This window comes from Diceros bicornis, chromosome 33, assembly GCF_020826845.1.
Source record: "Diceros bicornis minor isolate mBicDic1 chromosome 33, mDicBic1.mat.cur, whole genome shotgun sequence".
In the NCBI taxonomy this organism is placed as follows: Eukaryota; Metazoa; Chordata; class Mammalia; order Perissodactyla; family Rhinocerotidae; genus Diceros; species Diceros bicornis.
The window spans coordinates 6,678,014-6,697,631 of record NC_080772.1 but is presented as its reverse complement, the minus strand read 5'-3'; the positions used below and the strand labels follow the sequence as shown (position 1 = coordinate 6,697,631).

At 36.9% G+C, this 19,618-nt stretch overlaps 1 protein-coding gene across 3 annotated transcripts in view; it reads left to right on the top strand.

Moving 5' to 3' along the window:
* Positions 1 to 19,618, top strand: part of RB1CC1 (RB1 inducible coiled-coil 1) — a 94,569-nt gene that overhangs the window by 11,110 nt on the left and 63,841 nt on the right. For 2 of the 3 annotated variants that reach the window (XM_058528694.1, XM_058528691.1), the window contains exons 2-5: positions 14,387 to 14,501; positions 15,453 to 15,574; positions 16,855 to 16,981; positions 17,151 to 17,321. In XM_058528694.1, coding sequence (XP_058384677.1) covers positions 15,504 to 15,574; positions 16,855 to 16,981; positions 17,151 to 17,321 — 369 coding nt within the window. In that variant the 5' untranslated portion in view covers positions 14,387 to 14,501; positions 15,453 to 15,503. Of the gene's footprint in view, positions 1 to 6,685; positions 6,831 to 14,386; positions 14,502 to 15,452; positions 15,575 to 16,854; positions 16,982 to 17,150; positions 17,322 to 19,618 lie in introns of all 3 variants that reach the window. The other variant, XM_058528692.1, reaches the window with a different exon arrangement.

The window sequence follows — 19,618 nt, the reverse complement described above, 5'->3', positions numbered from 1 at the left end:
AGGCCTGAGCTAACATCTGCCAATCCTCCTCTTTTTGCTGAGGAAGACTGGCCCTGCGCTAACATCCGTGCCCATCTTCCTCCACTTTATATGGGACACCGCCACAACATGGCTTGACAAGAGGTGCGTTCGTGTGCACCCGGGATCCGAAACCCCGGCTACTGCAGTGTTGAGTGCACGCTTAACAGCTGCACCACCCACCCGGCCCCTTTTCTTCAATTTTTTTACTTAATAATAAAGCCATGTGGCTCATTGATGGGCTGCAGAAGATGTAATTCAATAAAATTTTGTAACTTTGGCTTAGACTACACAAAATTGGTCTTTATATAGTTCTTATGATGTTTCTTTTAATAAGAAAATTTAAGACAGTAGCATGAGTAAATATATTTTGTTAATTCTGTTACCTATTTAGAGCATTTAATTAATTTTATTAACCATTTCATTTAGAAATTTATAAAAAAAATTTTATAAAAGTTATAAACCTTTTCAGTTAGAATCTGACCAGAACTTTTACTTTATTTACACAGAAATTTATAATTTCCATTCCTTATTGTGTCCAATTTGCAAAATATGAAAAAAAATTAAAATTAAATGTAGAAATAAAATCTTTCTGGTACCAAAAAAAACTTATCTTTCTGTGAAACTGTGACATGACCACCTAAAAATTAGTAATCCAGGGTTGAAATAACAGCTCAAGATAGAAATAGATTTTTTTTTTAAAAGACTCTAGTTTGTCTGGGACAGAGTGCTTACGTAAGAGAATGGTGGAACTCCTTTCCCATTTACTGTTTATTTCAGAGCTGACACTTTGAATTGTTATTTACATTTTGTTACTCCCCTAAGATTGTACAGCCCTTCAAGACAGAGACTCAGTTTTGTCTGTTTCCCTAAATAGATGACTTGAGTGCCTTATATATAATATTTATCTTATAGAATCTTGAGTAGGCAGGCACTTTGGGTGTCATCCAGTTGAGCTTTCCTCTCAGTGCAATTACAAGTCCAGGGGAACTCTTAACTCAAAAGTAAATTTCATTTTTCATGTCTATGGTGATTTTTGCTGAAAGATTAAGGCTGAGAGTGTAGTTTGAGAATAAGAAAACCTTAAATATCCTTTATATTGATTAGGTGTTTTTGCAAAATAGAAATTTGATTTGTATGTTTCTGTATATACATGCTTACTTGTAGGAAGTTGTGATTTTCACTGTATTTGCAAATGTTACTGTTCCTTTATTTAGTAAAGCATAATGTTTATGCCTTACCATGGGTACAAGGTGGTCACAGAGTCCCTATGTGTTAGACATTATTCTTTTGTTTTGTTTTGTTTTTATATTTTTATATTTAGTTATTTTGTAAATTGACTTATGGTTTTGAGCAGAGAAATGCCATGATCTGACTTAGGTTTTAAAATTATGAAGTCCAAATGTAGCCTGGTTTTGTAATAGGAAGTAGTTGAACATGAGTGGATGAATTCATAACTAAAACACCTAGGAAAAATTGCCTTCTGATACTTAAGTTTTCTCCTAGTTGTATGTGCTCAATTAGTTCATGGGTTAGCTAAATCACAGGGAGAAACACTTGTAGAGACTGTCTAGAAAAATACATACGTACACACACACATACAGTGCTTACATACACAAAAAATAGGCATAGAGTAATGAGCCATAAGTAATAATTATTTTGTTTCAATACTTATCATCTCATGGCCAATCTTGTGATACCTTCCTCTGCTTCCCCTTTTCTCACTACTTGGTCCTGTAAATTTTGAAGAACAGATATGCCCACAAGAGCCCTGCGAGAAAGATGTTATCTCTGCTTTTGAAATGAGAAAATTGCATCTTAGAGAGTATAAGTTACTTTTCTCAAATCACCCGGCTTGTAAATGGCAGAATAGGGATTTAAAACGGGCCTCTTAAACTCTTCCTTTATAAAAGTCAATTGTTTTTCCTTTACTTTAGATCAGGGCAGTGGTGTATTCTGGCAGCAGCTAATTGTTTTGCTAAATTATTACTAATTCCAGTACCTAGAGGCATTTACTGTTTTGGCATATTTTTTCCTCTAATCTTTTTTCGTCTGCGTTCTTTTTATACATTTGTGATCATATTGCATGTACATACTGTTTTTACTCAACGTTGTAAGCCTTATTAAAAATTATTTTGTATCCTACCTTACCATATGAATAGGTGAATGAGTAGCCAAGTATTATTATAAGTAGTGAAGTATCTTGTATGTACTTCAACTATGTTTCAAATTATTTCTTTAAGATGATTTTTATGATAGAATTACTGGGTCAAGAGAGGTGTGTGTTATAAAACTTTTGCTTACCTACCCCATGAACCCCCTTGCTTTCTAAAAAGGTTGTAATTATTTATAGTATATTCCCACCTATAATATATAAATGTTGAATATAATTATTAAAATAATTGTGATACTTTTTATAATATCTTATGGAAATTTGCAAACATATACAAAAGTAGAGAGAATATTGTAGTGAACCTAATCTATCCATCCCATGTACTTTAATAGTTACTGGTATTTTGCTGATCTTATCTATCCCTTGGCCCAACTAACCTTTCCCTCCCTCCCTTCCTTCATTTGTTTGTTTTTGCTATACTATTTTATTTTATTTATTTTAATTTAATTTTATTATTTTATTTTATTTTATTTTTTTTATTTTCTTTTTTGAGGAAGATCATCCCTGAGCTAACATCCGTACTAATCCTCCTCTTTTTTTGCTGAGGAAGACCGGCTCCGAGCTAACATCTATTGCCAATCCTCCTCCTTTTTTTTTCCCCAAAGCCCCAGTAGATAGTTGTATGTCATAGTTGCACATCCTTCTAGTTGCTGTATGTGGGATGTGGCCTCAGCATGGACGGAGAAGCGGTGCATCGGTGCGCGCCCGGGATCCGAACCTGGGCCGCCAGTAGCGGAGCGCACGCACTTAACTGCTAAGCCACGGGGCCGGCCCCCTGCTATACTATTTTAAAACGTCTCAAATATCATTTTACACATTACTTTTTCAAAATTCATTATTTCATAACTAAATGCCATTATCATTCCCCCAAAAGGAATAGTAATTCTCCAGTATAATTTAGTACCTAGTCCATAGTTAGATTTCCACGTTTATTTCAAAAATGTCTTTTTACAGTAGTTTGATGCAGTATCCAGACAGGTCCACACATTGCAGTTGGTTATTATGCCTGTTACATCTCCTCTAGTAGATAGAATTCTTCCTCCCTTTTCTTTTTGAAGCCGTTTGTTAAAGTACTAGGTGATTGTCCTGTAGAATGCTCATTTCTGAATTTAGCTGATTATTTTCTTACAATATTGTTTATGTTTTTTCTCTATACCCCATATTACTTATAAACTGGGACTGCAGGTAGATGTAGACCTGATTAAATTTAGATTCAGTTTTTTTGGCGGGAAGAGGAGCAAGAATACCTTATAGATGGGCTGTGTACTTTCACTTGAAACGTGGCAAGACACTTATATCGATAGCAGAGTAACAGGTGATCAGTGTGTTCTTGTTTGTCAGCCTAATGTATCTGTCAGATTTCTCCTAATTATTTTAATGTCTATTCATGTCTAGATCCATTATTTCATTGCAAAATGATCATCTTCTATATTCTGTCTGTAGTATTAGCTGGAGTTTTTCTATAAAAAAGGACATGCCTTCTTCACATATTGGTTATCTGGAACTGTGGTTCGTGTGGGAAAGAGAGAATAAGTGCTTGATTTTTTTCCTTTTTCAATTTTCCTTTTTCAGCTAGGCTGCTGCCCTAGCTCACTGAGCATTTCTTCTTTTTTTCCCCCACATTCTGAACATATGAAGTTTTATGTATTTTTGTGTGTGTGTGTGTGAGATCAGCCCTGGGCTAACATCTGCCAATCCTCCTCTTTTTTTTTTTTTTTTTTTTGCTGAGGAAGACTGGCCCTGGGCTAACATCCGTGCTCATCTTCCTCCACTTTATATGGGACGCCGCCGCAGCATGGCTTGCCAAGTGGTGCGTCGGTGCGCACCTCGGATCCGAACCGCGAACCCCCCGGGCGGCCGCAGCGGAGCGTGTGCACTTAACCGCTTGCACCACTGGGCCGGCCCCCAGTTTTATGTATTTTATACTACTTAATTATTTGTAATCCTTCTTTTGAAGTTCAAACTATCCTATCTTAGTCAGTGAAAGCCCCATCAGATTGATTTCTTCGCCCTTGTGACATAGTCTCATTAGTCTTTGATAGCTTCCGAGCTTTATGGCACGTTAAGATGTTCCAAGCTTATGTGATTGGTACATTTTCTACCTTAGACCTTTGGAATCAGCCACTTCTCCAAAGGGTCCTTTTAGAAACCACAATATGGGTGTGCAATGATTTTAGTCAACTCTATATTTAGATGGAACAGTCCCCACAAGACTGCTCTCACTTCTGATACCAGCCCCAAGTTTGGTGGTGCCCAGGACCACCCTCACTTTAGATCAGCTGACTACAAATTCAGGGGTCCCCACAACCACCTTCAAGTTCAAGAATTCACTAGAAAAGCTCACAGAACTCAGGAAAGTGCTATACTTACAATTATAATTTTATTATAGTGAAAGGATACAAATTAAAAACAGGCAAAGGAAGATATGCATAGAGCAGAGTCTGGAAGGGTTCTAAATGCAGAGCTTCTGGTCATACTTTCCCATGGAGTAATGGACGAGATTACCTCCTCTTGGCCAGGATGTGTGATAATACACAGAGTATCGCTAAGGGGAGCTTACTTGAGTCTCGGGTGTCCAGAGTTTTTAACTGGGGCTCCATCAGCTAATGTCCCTGTAGCTAACCTTTAGTCTCTAGCTCTTCCTGGAGGTCAAACTAATATCTTTAGTCTCCATTTCCTCTGGAGATGGGAATTGATACTGTGTGTCACAAAGTCGCCATCATAAATCACGTTGTTAGACTGTCCTAAAGCTCCCAGGCAAGCAGAGACACTCCTGTCAGGCAGGACATTCCAGAGCCTAAAGTTCCCCTCCCGGTAGTTGAAGGCAAAGGCCAGACCTCTCTTTGGATAAGGTTAATTCTTTGCTACACAGGGTGCTGTGAGTACTTACTACAGTAGGATTATCACTGCATTTTTTCCACTGGGGTTATGGAATATGCATTTTTTGGAAAGACAAAAATTCCTTGTTTATGCTAACATCTCTAAAGTAGTTTACTTTAGGTATTTTATCTCTTTTCGTTTAGGCTGAAAAGCTTGGAATCTCAGATTGGAAATAACATCCTTTTGTTTTGTTTTGTTTTTGTGAGGAAGATCAGCTCTGAGCTAACATCCATGCCACTCCTCCTCTTTTTGCTGAGGAAGATTGGCCCTGGGCTAACATTCATGCCCATCTTCCTCCACTTTTCTGTGGGACGCCGCCACAGCGTGGCTTAACAAGCGGTGCATCGATGCACACCCGGGATCCAAACCCAGGCCACCAGCAGCCGAGCGCACACACTTAACCGCTACACCACAGGGCCAGCCCCGGAAATAACATCTTTTTTTTAGATTTGTATTTCTTTGATTACTGAAGAGGTTTCACATATTTTCCACATTTGTTAGCTGTTTGAATTACTTCCTTATGCACTTTGCCTATTTATCTATTGTGGATCTTTGTGATTTTCTTACTAATTCATAGGAACTCTTATTTAAAGACTATTAACTCTTAATCACTTGTTGTTGTACTGTCCCACTTACCAGTTTGAGGAGAAAGTAAAGTCACATCTTTTAATACTCAAATTAAATGATGGGACAGGTAATGGAAAGATTCATCTTTTCTCTTTTTGGTTTTCTGCTCTTTCCTCTCCCCTCTAAGTCAGAAAACCAGTCATTTCTGTGATCCATCCTGAGTCCTATCATCTGTTAGAAAGGAAGCTGGGAAATTGGACCTGTCGCTTGCAGGGCTTCCTGTCCGCTGCTATTGCTGTCATTTCCACGGGTTTTACTGTTGCACACAGCCTGTGTTCACCATGGGGCTTCAGTCCTTGACTATTAGATGCCTGGTGATAACTGAGGTATGTGCAGCTCTCACTCAGTTGGCTGCAGTTGCTTAAGCATTAGAGCAGAAGCTGGCAGACATTCTCTGCGAAGGACCAGATAGTTAAGTATTTAGGCTTTGCTGGTTCAGAGGCAAAATTGAGGCTCTTATGTAGGTGCTTATGTAACAAGAGAAAAAAACTGCCCTGCTCTGTGCCATTTGTCCAGAATGGGCTACCCAGGTGGTGGGCATGCTTTGTGCTCAGTTGCTGTCAGTTGGAGACTTTCTCTGGATCCATCGGGACCACCTGAGGGGTATGGGCCTGGCAGGCTGAGGGTAGAGGCCACCACAGTAAGTTTTACTTTCTGCCCAGAGACTCCCAGATCCTGAGTTGCCCTTCTCCTTTCTGAAAGACCCTGCTGGGTCTCACACTCCAGGGCTGGGCTTCTGCTCCTTGCTGCCAACAGTAGTAGCAGAGTCCCCAACGTGTAGGTGTCCCTCATTGTGTACACTGGGTAGCGAAAGGCAGTACTGGAAGTGGAGTGGATCTCTGGATCCACTCGGGATCCACCGTCCCTTGGAACGGTGCCCACACAGCCTGCAGGCTGTAGAGCAAAGGAGGCCCCTGTCAGTGTTTCACACTGAGCCATGTTCTTCTTGGCTACCATAGGTAAGTTCTCTTCTGTATGTTTCTTTAGCTATGAAGTTTTCAGAGAATCCCACAATGCAAACATGACCAGAGTATGGAAGAATTTCCGGGCTTTGCTACATGCCAAGAATCATCTTATCTATGGACCAAAGGAAATCTTGTTTTCCCAGAACCTGGATCCATGCCAGTTCTTGGTTGGTGACTTTCTTTTCATTTGAAAACCTTACCATGTCACATTTCCAAGTGTTTTGCCATGCCGCCCCCCCTTACTTAATCTTGAAAGTTTTTCTGTATTGTATTTAGAAAAATGGTAAAATTGGTGGGTAAAGAAAAGAGAAGTATTGGGATTTCTAAGTAAAATGGGCAAATCATAGAATGTGCTTATTTACTACATGTGTTTTAGTGTTTACTACATGTGTTTAGTTTACATTCATGTTCTTCTTTCCTCCTTGATCCAGCCATGGATTTTAATTCTGGTTGTACTGCTTTCTTGCTACATGACTTTGGGAAATAATTGAACTTTTCTGAGCCATGGTTTTGTCATTTGATTGATAGGGATAATGCTAACCTTTCTCACAGTAAGAATTGTGAGGATATCACGTACCTGGTATAGTCTAGGTTATGTTTCCAATTAATGATAGCTATTGTTAAGCCAACAATATCCATATCTCTAAAAATAAAACATAGAAAGTGCAAGCATATATTTTTGAATTATTACTTAAAAATGAATGTATTTTTGTAGCTGTTTGTAAAAGTAGATATCATGGCGTTTGTGTATAAATGTAAAGTTTTCATGTTGCTCACTAGGATGTAAGCTTCATGAGAGAAGGCAATTTTATCATGTTTTCTCTTTTATTCCCAAAGCTAAGAAAATGCCTAAGACATACTAGAATCTCAGGTGATATTTTTATTGAATGAATGTTGTAAACTGACCTGGGTTCAAGCCCCTGGATCTTTTTTACTAAGTTTTGGCCTTTAGGCAAGTTGAGTAACCTCTGAATCTTTTTCCTCATCTGCAAAGGGAAACATAATAATATGAATATCTAACATGTTATGAAAAATAAGTGAAGTAATGCATATAAAACTACTGAGCATAATGACTGGCATGTAATGAATCACTCAGTAAGTGTTAGCAATGATTATTTTATGTGCCGGATACTTAGGACATGTGGAATAAATAAAAGCATTTTGTGGCCACGGAAGCCATAGCCTGACGTTTACTCCTGGACCACCAGCACTACTAGACCCATGAGGAAATAATGACTGATCTTACTATTTAGATTTTTCTCTATGCTCTTCTAGGGTAGGCCCTTGATGGTAGCCCACAGTAAATGAGGATGTAGAGAGTGAAGATTCAGAAGGTGGCTTCTGGTTAAAGCTGCCAGTTTGATGGCTGTAAACAATTGATAATGGGTAAAAACGTGGGATGTCATATCAGGGTAGGTCAGGAGTTGCTTCTCAAAATGATATCATTAACATCACTTAGGCACTGTTAGAAATGAACTAAATGACAAATGGTAGTATCAAGTGTACCTAAAGAGTGGAGTCAAATTTAACCCAGGTTCTAGAGCCACTGCAATCAAAACTGTCCTTGAAATTGTTCTCATTGTTCGTGAAGTATACAAACTAATTCTCAAATAAGCTTTGTTCAGTCACCTTTTTTTGTCAGCATTGTTAATGATTGTGGTTTCCTAGGTTGAGCTGTTTCTTAGGGTGAATACCAGATTAAGAGATTGGTGTTTGTTTACATGGTAGCTGCTAACAGCTTGTCTGAGTTTCCCTCATTTACTATAAGTATTATGGGAGAGGGGAATGGCACTGAGGTCATCTTTACTCTTTAATAATTTCTTTTTTTTTTTTCAAATTTTTTTTTTTTTAAGATTCACCCTGAGCTAATATCTGTTGCCAATCTTCCTCTTTTTTTTTGTTTTTTTTTCCTCCCCAAAGTCCCGGTACATAGTTGTATGTCGTTCTAGTTCTTCTGTGTGAGCCCCCACCACAGCATGGCAACTGACAGATGGGTGGTGTGGTTCCGCGACCGGGAAGCAAACCCGGGCCATCAAAGCTGTAAGTGCTGAACTTTAGCCACTAGGCCGTCAGGGCTGGCTCTGCTCTTTGGTAATTTCTGATGCCTCTGATGATTGAAAGCAGTTTTGTCCCCAGATCATGAAAAGAAAAAGATCAACCAACTGTACCACATTGAAGGAGATTAAATAGATTTTACAGCTAAATACAATATATGATCCTGAATTGGATCCTGGGTTGCGGGGAAAAAACTTTAAAGGATATTATTGGGGCAATAATTTGAATATGGACTATGGATTAGATAATAATATTGTATCAGTTAATTTTCAAGATTTGATAAATGTACTTTGTCTATGTATGAGAAAATCTTTGCTGTTAGGAAATACACCTTCTGAAGTATTGATGGATAGGGAGACATTCTGTCTGCAAACTACTCTCAAATAGTTCAGAAAAAAATGTATCTAATATCTGTGTCTATACCTATGTACCTATTGATAAAAAACAAAATTCAGCTGAGTAAATTGGAAGATCTGATGAGCTTTATTAAACAATTCATGAATCAGGCAGCATCTTATCTGGCAAGAGATACTCAGAGGGGTTATACAAAATGGAACGCTTTTTTAGAAAGGAGGGTAGGGCAAGGAGGTCATCAGCAAGAGAAAAGTGAAAGTTCATTGGAGGAAAGTTAAGAATTCAGGCAATGACAACGACTGTTGGGCTGAGCTGTGGCATTTCTGTTGGCTGGGCTTGTTGCTGGGCAAGAAGAAAATCTTCCACCTGCTGGAGTAATAAAGTAGTTGCTTTTCCTGATTGGGAGTGCAAGGCTTGTCTCTTCCTGTTTGATCTGTAATTGCCACTTCTTCCTGTTTGGGGTAATTGACTGATGAGTGGTAGGATGTGAAAGCACCCTGTACAGGCCTTCCCAATTCCAATTTTAGTTGAGGTTTCCTTTATTGATTTTTACGCTATCTATCTCTCTATCTAAAGAGAGTGAGAGAAGAGTATGCATGGAGTATGAACTGGCCCAAATGATAAAGCAAATGGAGTACAGTGTTCACAGTTGATGAATCTGGGTAAAGGGTACAAGGGAGTTCTTTGTACAATTTTTGTAACTTTTCTGTAAGTGTGAAATTATGTCAAAACAAAAAGTAAACAATATTTAAAAGGAAACAAAAGAAAAGAAAAAATTTAAAATAATATAGTGATGATTATTATAAAGATTTTATGTTTAGTCTCACGAAAATGTTGTCTTCTTGTACTGCTTTACCCCACCTTAGCAGGACAGGCTTTGTCACATCCCTGTGACCCCATTTATATGTAACCTGAGAAGAGGCTTACTTTGATCACGCAAATCTAAAGTAGGTCCTTCTTCCTACCCACTCTTCTTTCATTGCATTTATCGCAACGTATATCATGTTTGCTTTCTTTTGGTTTAATGCCTTTTTCTCCTTCAAGACTGTGAAGGGCAAAGATCATGTCTGTTTTGTTCACAAAATACCCAGTCCTGGCACATAAGCTCAATAAATGTTTGTTGGGTTTGGATTAATCATCTCTATCACAAATATTCCTTCCATTTTAGTTACTATACTTTAGCTGTCTAATCCTTCAGAAAACAAGATGGCTCCTTTTAACCTGTAAGGTAAAGTCTATACTTTTTTATGAATTCATTCACTCCTTCATTCATCAAACCTTTATTGAACACAGCCATGTGATTCCCTGCTTATCTCTCTAGCTTCCTTTGTTGCCAACATCTTTCAGATCTGTATACCTTTTCTAGGACTATACCCTCTGGCTACTCTTGTCAATCTAAGTGTGCCTTTTATAATTTCCCTGTCGTTCTCTGCACACTTAGAAAATATCACATTTATGATAATTCTGCCTACTTTTTCTGCCTGCAGATATTAACTTTTTTCATCGTTTTTATATCTTCAGTGTTTGGCACTTGAGTGTACGAAATCAGTGGTTGTTGAGTACATTTATTGAGTGCTTGTCTTAGGGATTGTGTTGGGTGCCTTGTATATATACATTGTCTTACTTAATCTTTAAGCTAACCTTATAAGTTAAGGTTTTCATTTTTCTGGTTCGTAGTAGTCCTGGAACTATGTTGATCTTGTTTACTGTTACATTTCATGTCTAACATAGTGTATGGTACATAGTAGGCAGTTGATGAATGAATAAAATTCAGACTTGCTAATAATATGACAACGTTTAAATATAAAATAATATTAGCAAACATTTAAAAATATGATGTTGGCAAGCATATAGTGACCTTGTTGACTGTGTGCATTGCCTGAGGAGTTTAAATTGGTAAAAGAAGCAACCCTGATAGCCTTAAAATATTTGAATGCTTTGATCCAGCAATTTTACTTCTAGGAATCTCCTTTATGGAAATAATCCTAAACGTAAGAGAAAAATGTGTGAGGTTAAAAAACAAAAACCTGGGACTTGCCTGGTGGCGTAGCAGTTAAGTGCGCGCGCTCTGCTGCGGTGGCCCAGGGTTCGGATCCTGGGCGCGCACCGACACACTGCTTGTCAAGCTGTGCTGTGGGGGCGTCCCATATAAAGGGGAGGAAGATGGGCAGGGATGTTAGCCCAGGGCCAGTCTCCCTCAGCAAAAAGAGGAATATTGGCAACAGATGTTAGCTCAAGGCTAATCTTCCTCACAAAAAGAAAAAAGAAAAAAAACAAAAACCTGAGAGATAGTAAGGAAATAAATTATGATGAATTCACAAGTTGGAATGCTTTTTACCCATCAATATTGATGTTTATGAAGCATTTGTAATAACGTGGAAAGATGATTATTAAGTGAACGACAAGAAAACATATGAGTCAGGATATACTGGATAATGTTCTAGTATGAAATCCTCAAACTTTTAGTGACTTTTAACTTAGGCTTTTCTCTGATACACTACAAGCCCTACAGAGGTTAGCAGGGGGCTTTGCTTATTGTACTCATCCAGGGACCCAGCTCTGTTGCTTGGAGGCTCTGATAATCAGCTCTTTGTCACTTTAATCTATTGGCTTTCTAGTCACTTTCCCTTGTTCATTAAAAGATTTGGTACTAATCTGTAGTATAACAGGAACATATATCTTAGTATATGGTAATTAGGTGGAACTTTAGTATCTGTTTAGTTGGGCCAAGCCATTGGGGCTGCATTTGTAGAGTATCTGCATCATCCATAAATGGTAGTGATGGGCAAATGGTGTTGGTTATGGATGAAATGGAGCCTTATTTGTTGTTGTGTAAATAATGACATTCGAAAATCTGGAGATTTTCCTTTGAGAACAAGCTGAAGAAATACTGTGGTAAACGTCAATCGTGTGACTTTTTAGCAGTCTTCACAAGGATATAGGATAATCCTTTACTGGTGTAGGATTATTCATTCATTTTATATAGAAAATATTTTAGAGGTAGTTCCCAGGAATGCGTGGTTCTTGCTTTAAAGAAGCTTACTATTCAAAGAAGTGAGGCATACGAAAAGAAACATCACAGTACACTCAAGCATAGAAGCACACAGAGAGTACGTAGTTGGCACAGCTAATGATATGACTGTGTGATTAAATCTGTGGAAGAAAATGTGTATGGAGGGAGTAGGGCAGGAGGAAGGAGTGATAATAGCAAGTAGAGGAAGGAGGATTCTAAGCAGGGAGAACAGCCCCACTGAAGGCTGAGAGACTTTTAAACAGCTTGTTTTGTTCATCGAGTTTAAGCAGTGTGGTGTTTGGGAGTGAAAAGTTGGAGAGTGGTAGAGAGAATGAGGGTGAGAAGTTGTGGTAGAGAGGAAGAAGCCATATAATGTTTGCTGTCTTATTGGATGTTATCATAGTGGTTAAAGGCATGAGAAGGTGGAATTGGACTGCCTGGGTTTGAATCCACACTCATTAACCATGACATTACTTAAGTCCATAATTCTCAGTTTCCTTATCTATAAAATAAGGATGATAATATCTACCTTCAGAGATTCTTGTGAGGATCAAATGAAAGCATTTCTTTCTTTTTTTTTTTTTTGGTGAGGAAGATTAGCCCTGAGCTAATATCTGTTGCCAATTCTCCTCTTTTTGCTGAGGAAGATCGGCTCTGGGCTAACATCTGTGCCCATCTTCCTTTACTTTATATGTGGGACGCCTGCCCACGTAGTAGAGGATGGTAGACTAGGGATAGAGGAGATATGGAGCAGGTTGAGAAGCTTTTGTAAAAATCCAGAGACAGTGAGGGCCTGATTTAAGGCAGTAGCAATAGGAATAGGGATAGATAGTCAATAAATATTTGTGTTAGAATTGACTGGACATAAATAATTACTGATGTTTATATATGTGAGGAAGACAAAATATCTAGGATAGCACTTGAGAGACTGGGTGAACGTAGATTCCACCAACAAAGAGAAACAAAAATGAAAAGGGAGTAGGTTTATGGGGCAGAGAAGATAAGGAGTTCGGTTTTAGAAACAGTAATAATGAAATGCATAAAGGAAATTAGTTTGGGTTTGTTGAGTTGGAGAGGGATTGGATAGATAACTCAAGTCTACAAAGAGATTTGGGCTAGGTTTGGGAGTCAGCAGTCAACAGTGGTGGTGGTAGCTGCAGCCATGCGAGTAGGTGAGCTACTATCCAAGGGTGAATACGGAAGGTTGAGATCCCACCCAAATACTGGAGAGTTAGCCGAGGATGAAGAGCCCAAGAAAAGGGGGGTGCTAGAGTTGTTTATTGAATGTTTTATCATCTGCTGAGCACCATGTTAATACGTTAACATTTTTTTCTCACTTAATTCTCGTAATACCCCTGTGATGTGGAGTACTATATTATCTACTGCTGAGTAAGAAATTACTACAATCTTAGCTGTTTAAAATAACAAAAATGTATTAATGTCACAATTTCTGGGCATAGTTTGGCTGGGTCCTCTGCTTCAGGGTCTCTCACAAGACTGCAGTGAAGGTGTAGGCCAGGGCTGGGGTCTTGTCTGAGGCTCGACAGGCGTGATCTTACAAGCTCACTGGTGGTTGTCAAGATTCAGTTCCTTGCGGGTTGTCAGACTGAGGTTCTCGAATTCTTGTCAGCTGTTGGCCAGAGGCCAACTTCAGTTTCTTGCCACATGGGCCTCTCCATATGTCAGCTTCACCAAAGCTGGCAAGGGAGGGAGTCAGCCAGCAAGATGGAAGTTATGATCTTGAGTAGCAATCATGTAAGTGACATTCTATCACCTTTGCCATATTTCATTGGTTAAAAACAGATCACAGACTCTGCCCACACCCAAGGGAGGTCGGGATTTCGCTAGATTGTGGGTACCTGGAGATAGAGGGGCTATCTTAGAGGCTGTCTGCTATAGGTGCCATTTTTATTCCTATTTTACGAGAGAAGAAACTGAAATAGTTAAGTAACTTGCCCAAGATCACATACAAGTAATGGGGCCAGAATTAAATGCAGGCAGTCTGACTCCACCGCCCGGGCTCTTTTTTACCATTATATTTTAAGGACTGAAAAATGGCTGTAGGGTTTGGCAGTGTTGGAGTTCTCTGGGGACTTTTGTTTGATGCTTTTTTAATGGAGCGGTGTAGGTCAAAGTCATATGCTTGTGCTTTCAGTGAAGGTGCAGATAGGAAAAGAGACTGAGTAGAGATTATTCTTTCAGAAGGTAATTTTAAAAGGAAGAGAACATTAACCATATGTTGTTGTCACATATTGAATTATTTCTGTCTATAATAATAATCCAGAAATTTTTCTTTTCCAGTTCACTGAGTTTAACCAGTAATGCCATTCAGTTGCCAATATCAAACAAAGAAAACATAAGCCACTTATAATCTGCTTTTTAAGAAAAGTGGTAGTCCTTTTCACAGTGCCTGACGGTAAGTCACAGTTCCTACCATTATAACAAAGTTTTTGATCTAATGCATTTAAAATAATGATTTTGGAAACATTAATTTTAATACCTTATTTACTGTTTTCTTCTTCCCTGATAATTTTACTCTAAGCTCATGTGGAAAGATCATAAAGAAAGATGTCTACTGGTTTCTGGGAATTTATTTATTGTTGTCTTTCTCCACTTTCATTAATCTTTGGGATTTCACCTCCAGTTGTTAAAAATAAAATGCTCGATCTTGAAATCTGTCCTTTTATTTTATAGCTGGGGAAGCTTTATTTTATCTGAGAGATTTTGACTTGGACAACTAGCTAATGGCAGAGCTGTTTTGAATATTCTAATTTCCAGACCTGTGCACTTGCTACTGTTCCACGAGATGATATAAGTGTTAGGCTCAGAGCTTCTTATATGGAGCATGTCTAACTCACTATGGAGGGAGAACTCAGATTAAGAGGCAGCTAATGGAAGGAATTGGGACTAACTCTTTTCTCTTAACTTGCAAGTGATGGCTACTCTTATTTGCTATCAGTAAGTTAAACCTCAAGACTGTTTTTTACTGTTATAACGAAGAGGTGGGGGAAGAACTTTTGGAGTTAGGAAGATGTTTGAACAAATTTTTTATTTTTATTCTTAATGTAGAGGGGTATGTGAGAACACTGTGAAATGCACGCATAACTTTTGTTCTAACTGCTGGCCTCTTTCTTCCTTAAAACATTATTTTTTCATGGTAGAACAGTTATGGTTTTCACTAGTCTCATTACTATTTATTTTTTTTAAGACCAAGTTTACCAAATTGTCCAGTTAACCATCCTAGACATCAAAACCTATTTTGGTTTTTTGTTGTTTGTGTAGTATAACTGTGCTGTGCTTATGTGAGGTATTTGTATTTGTAGTTGTGTTTGTAAAATTAACCACTTTTCTTGTCTATTTCTTTTAGTAACCGTATCAGAGTGTGAGGTATAAGCTCACAGAATCCAGAGAAATCATCATGAAGTTATACGTATTTCTGGTTAACACTGGAACTACCCTGACATTTGACACTGAACTTACAGTGCAAACGTGAGCCATATTTCATTTATTCTTATCAGTTTTGCCTTTTGTGCGTGTACAAAGTTAACGAACTATTTGATTTTGAGAAAGCTATTCCTTTGTTAAATAAGAGTAACAATATGGCAAGTCTTAAGTCTTTTATCCTAGCATATTACATATACAATTGTCATCTTCCTCTAAAATGCTAAAGTTGAATTCGTTACGTTGTGCTTTATTGTGTTTGCTTGAATATATTATTCACAATAAACGAACTGAACCACAAATAGACAAACTGATTTCAAACTAAAGCTGTCAAATAGGAGTAAGTTTTCATAGCTGATTGCTCTTCCAAGTTTCATAGGACGTTGGTCAGGGAATTATTGCTAGCTAGATAGAGCAGCATATATCAGTCCCATGTTTTTTGGTCATTTGTTTTTATTCTCTTGTATGAGTAAAGTTAATAGTGTTTGTTTTGTTTGTTAATGATAGAATAAAATCAGTTTAATATTTATAGCCAAATTAGAGAGACTCGTATGTCTCATAATTCTCCAGCTTTGCAGGGGTTTCGGATATTTGACGAATGCCGTCTTATATTTGTGAAAAGTGGCGAGAAGTCTCCGGGGAAAGCGGGTGTATTTTGAGGCCACACAAGAAAGAAAGAGAAGTAGCAAATATTTCCAAACCTGCTTATATTTTTATAATGGTCATAATAGCAAAGACTTGATAGCAATATAGAACAATTAAGTCTGCCACTGAAAACATTATAAATAGTTTGTGCAATAAATAATATTAGTTTTAAAAATGGAATTTTGAAATTATTTTCTTTTTAAAAAGTTCTAATTTTTATAAAATATGATTTTACCTGTAAAGGAACGATTTTTTTGAAAGATGGGAAAAGGAAGCAATTTTTATATGGTTTAGACTTATGTATTTTTGTGTAATGTGATGTGGAAATTTTAACACACATCCTGTGTTCTGAGGATTTTAACAGACCTGATGCTAATTTGAGCATATTCCTTTGCTGTGTTATATAAAAAGCACAAAAATAAATGTGTCTACTGCCTATGCTTCATAGACTTACTTTTAGCTGTGGCACATGGGTGATTTATTCACCTAAGATCCACCAGTTGATTATGGTATCCAATTCCAAAAACAAAAAGCTTACATTTTTTACTGCTTTTTCGGGGAATATTTTTGAGTGAAATTCATTTCTCTATTAGATATTTTTATATAGTGCTACTTTGATAATAAAAAAGTTTGTCGTTGGGCAAATGTAAATAACTGACTTTTTTGCCTTTACTTTTTAAAAGTGTGGCAGACCTTAAGCATGCCATTCATAGCAAATACAAGATTGCTATTCAGCACCAGGTCCTGGTGGTCAATGGAGGAGAATGCATGGCAGCAGATCGAAGAGTGTGCACCTACAGTGCTGGGACGGTAGGTGTCCAGGAGTCCTTTCATATCAATGTGCTCCAACTCACATCAGAGAGGGAAGTGGGAACTCAGCAGTTGGAAGTAAGGTTTATTTGCTTTATATCTTGAGGGCAATGTGCATATTCAGTATTTGTAACATTTTCAGGTTTTTTTTGCATTTTTACTTCTATAGGACACAAATCCAATTTTTCTTTTTAACAAAGAAATGATCTTATGTGATCGTCCACCTGCTATTCCTAAAACTACCTTTTCAACAGAAAATGACATGGAAATAAAAGTTGAAGAGTCTCTTATGATGCCTGCAGTTTTTCACACTGTTGCTTCAAGGACACAACTTGCAGTGGTAAGATATAAACAGTTATTTTTTGAGGATATAATACTTATTTATGTCTAGTACAACTTAAAATTAAAATTTGGTGTATTTAACAAAATGATGTCTTATTCATATACTTGGTAATATTTTCATGAACTTTTAGCTTATTTGGCATCAGTGAACGATCTAAAGAATTGATTGCTCCTAAAAGCATTCAAATCTAAATAGCAGTATAGTATAAATTACAGAGGAAGCATGCCCAAAACATGAAAAATAACAAACTTTTTTGAAGAAATATTTTGTGGTTAGTATGTCTGGTTTTTGTTTCAGGCCCATAAATTGTTAGTCGTTCTACATTTGCAAACAGTTACAAGATCCTAGAGTGGAACAGCTATCTTAAACATGATTTGTTCAACTTCTTTTCTAGATGATGGTATGCAGGTAATGACTTTTGAACATTGCTTTTATCAATAAAGTACCTGTGTTAGAGTAGACGTAGACAAAGAGAGCTTAAATAACTCTAAAAGTTTGATTCATTTCCCATATCCACATTTAGGTCCTGGAGGAGCACCAAGTTTCTTTCCAATCCATTTTTGTATTGCTGCTTGCAATCCCTGTGGATTGTTTCCCAGTCAGTTGGTTTTGGTTTTTGACTTGCTAGTGCTCTTCTGTAATATTGGCTCTAAACTGTCGTTAGTGAGACACATTTTGCTTTCAGACATGAAAAACTGTTATCTGTTAGAATCAACCAAATAACAGTATTTACCTTTTATAAAAATAAACAAATTAATAAAAATAATAAATTATTTAGTGTTAACATTTGCTCTTTTTAGTAAATCTGTTAGCAGTTTGTTTTAATGTAGTATATACGTTTGTTAAACTACCCCATTTTCCGTATAGGATACAACATAAAAAGAGAAGAGCCTCGTCTTTCTGGAACATATTTAATAAGCATTGAAGAGTCCAGAAATGTTTTTGAGAAGAAAAATTATTTAAAAAAACGCAAATTTTGTAAACTGAATTTATATAATGGAGCCCTTTAGGATTTGTTTTCTGATTACTAACAAAGCAAGAATATTAGTGTGCAGATAAACTAATAAAACTTTAGGCTACACAATCGCATGCCATTTAGAAAGTAATGAACTTTTGATTTGGTTGAAAAAATATAGAGACTACTTGCTAATAGAAAAATATAATATTAGATATAAAACTAAAGGAGAACCAAATAGGATATATATAATTTTTAAGTGATTAGAGAGAAATCAAAAGAACAAATAAAACTTGATTAAACAAAGGCATGATATTAACATGTATTATATTAAAAAGGTTGAAAAATGAAATAGGTGAGAAAGAGGTTTAATCTAGAAATAAACAATTCTGGCAATATTTAGTGATGCAAGGTGAGAAGTTACAGAATTCTAAAGGTTTCATCCAGGCAAGGATCAAGACAAAATTAGAAAAGAGAGGGCATAAAGAGTAGAAGAGAAGAACTAGGAATGAATAATAACTTTATTAGTCTAGCAAAACTGTAGAAAGGATATAATAGAAACAATAAGTTAAAGTGAATACTAAACATAAAACAATGAGATTAATACAGTCCAATATATTGGTTTTTAATTAATTTAGCCAGCTTTTTCCTTACTAAAAGATAAATTTTATGATATAGTTAAAAATACACAATTATATCATCATAAATACAGTTAAAACAAGTTGCTGAAGTATTAAATAGAAAGATATGCACAAAACTAGTAGATAAATGTAGAAAAAGTAAAAAGGGCAAAATTAATATTTGACAGAGTAGACAAAGCATTAAACAGAACAAAGTGAAATTAATAATAAAAACTTTAATTTGTGAAAAAGATAAGTCAAATCTGTATTTGCCTATCAGCACAGGCTTAATGAAAATAATTTAATGAAACATAATGGTGTACACCAGTGTTCATAGCAGCATCGTTTTACTATAGCCAAATGGCGGAAACAACCTAAATGTCCATCAGCGGATGAATGGATAAAGAAAATATGGTATATACACACATGGAATATTATTCAGCCTGAAACAGGAAGGAGATTCTGATGTGAACTACAACATGGATGAACCTTGAGGATAGTATGCTAAGTGAAATAAGCCAAACACAAAAGGACAAATATTGTATGATCCTAATTATATGAGGTACCTAGAATAGTCAAATTCATGGACACAGGAAGTAGAATTTTGGTTACCAGGGGCTAGAGTGTGAGGGGAATATTGAGTTAATTGTTTAATGGATAGAGAATTTTAGTTTGGGCTGATGAAAAAATTCTGGAGATGGATGGTGGTAATGGTTGTG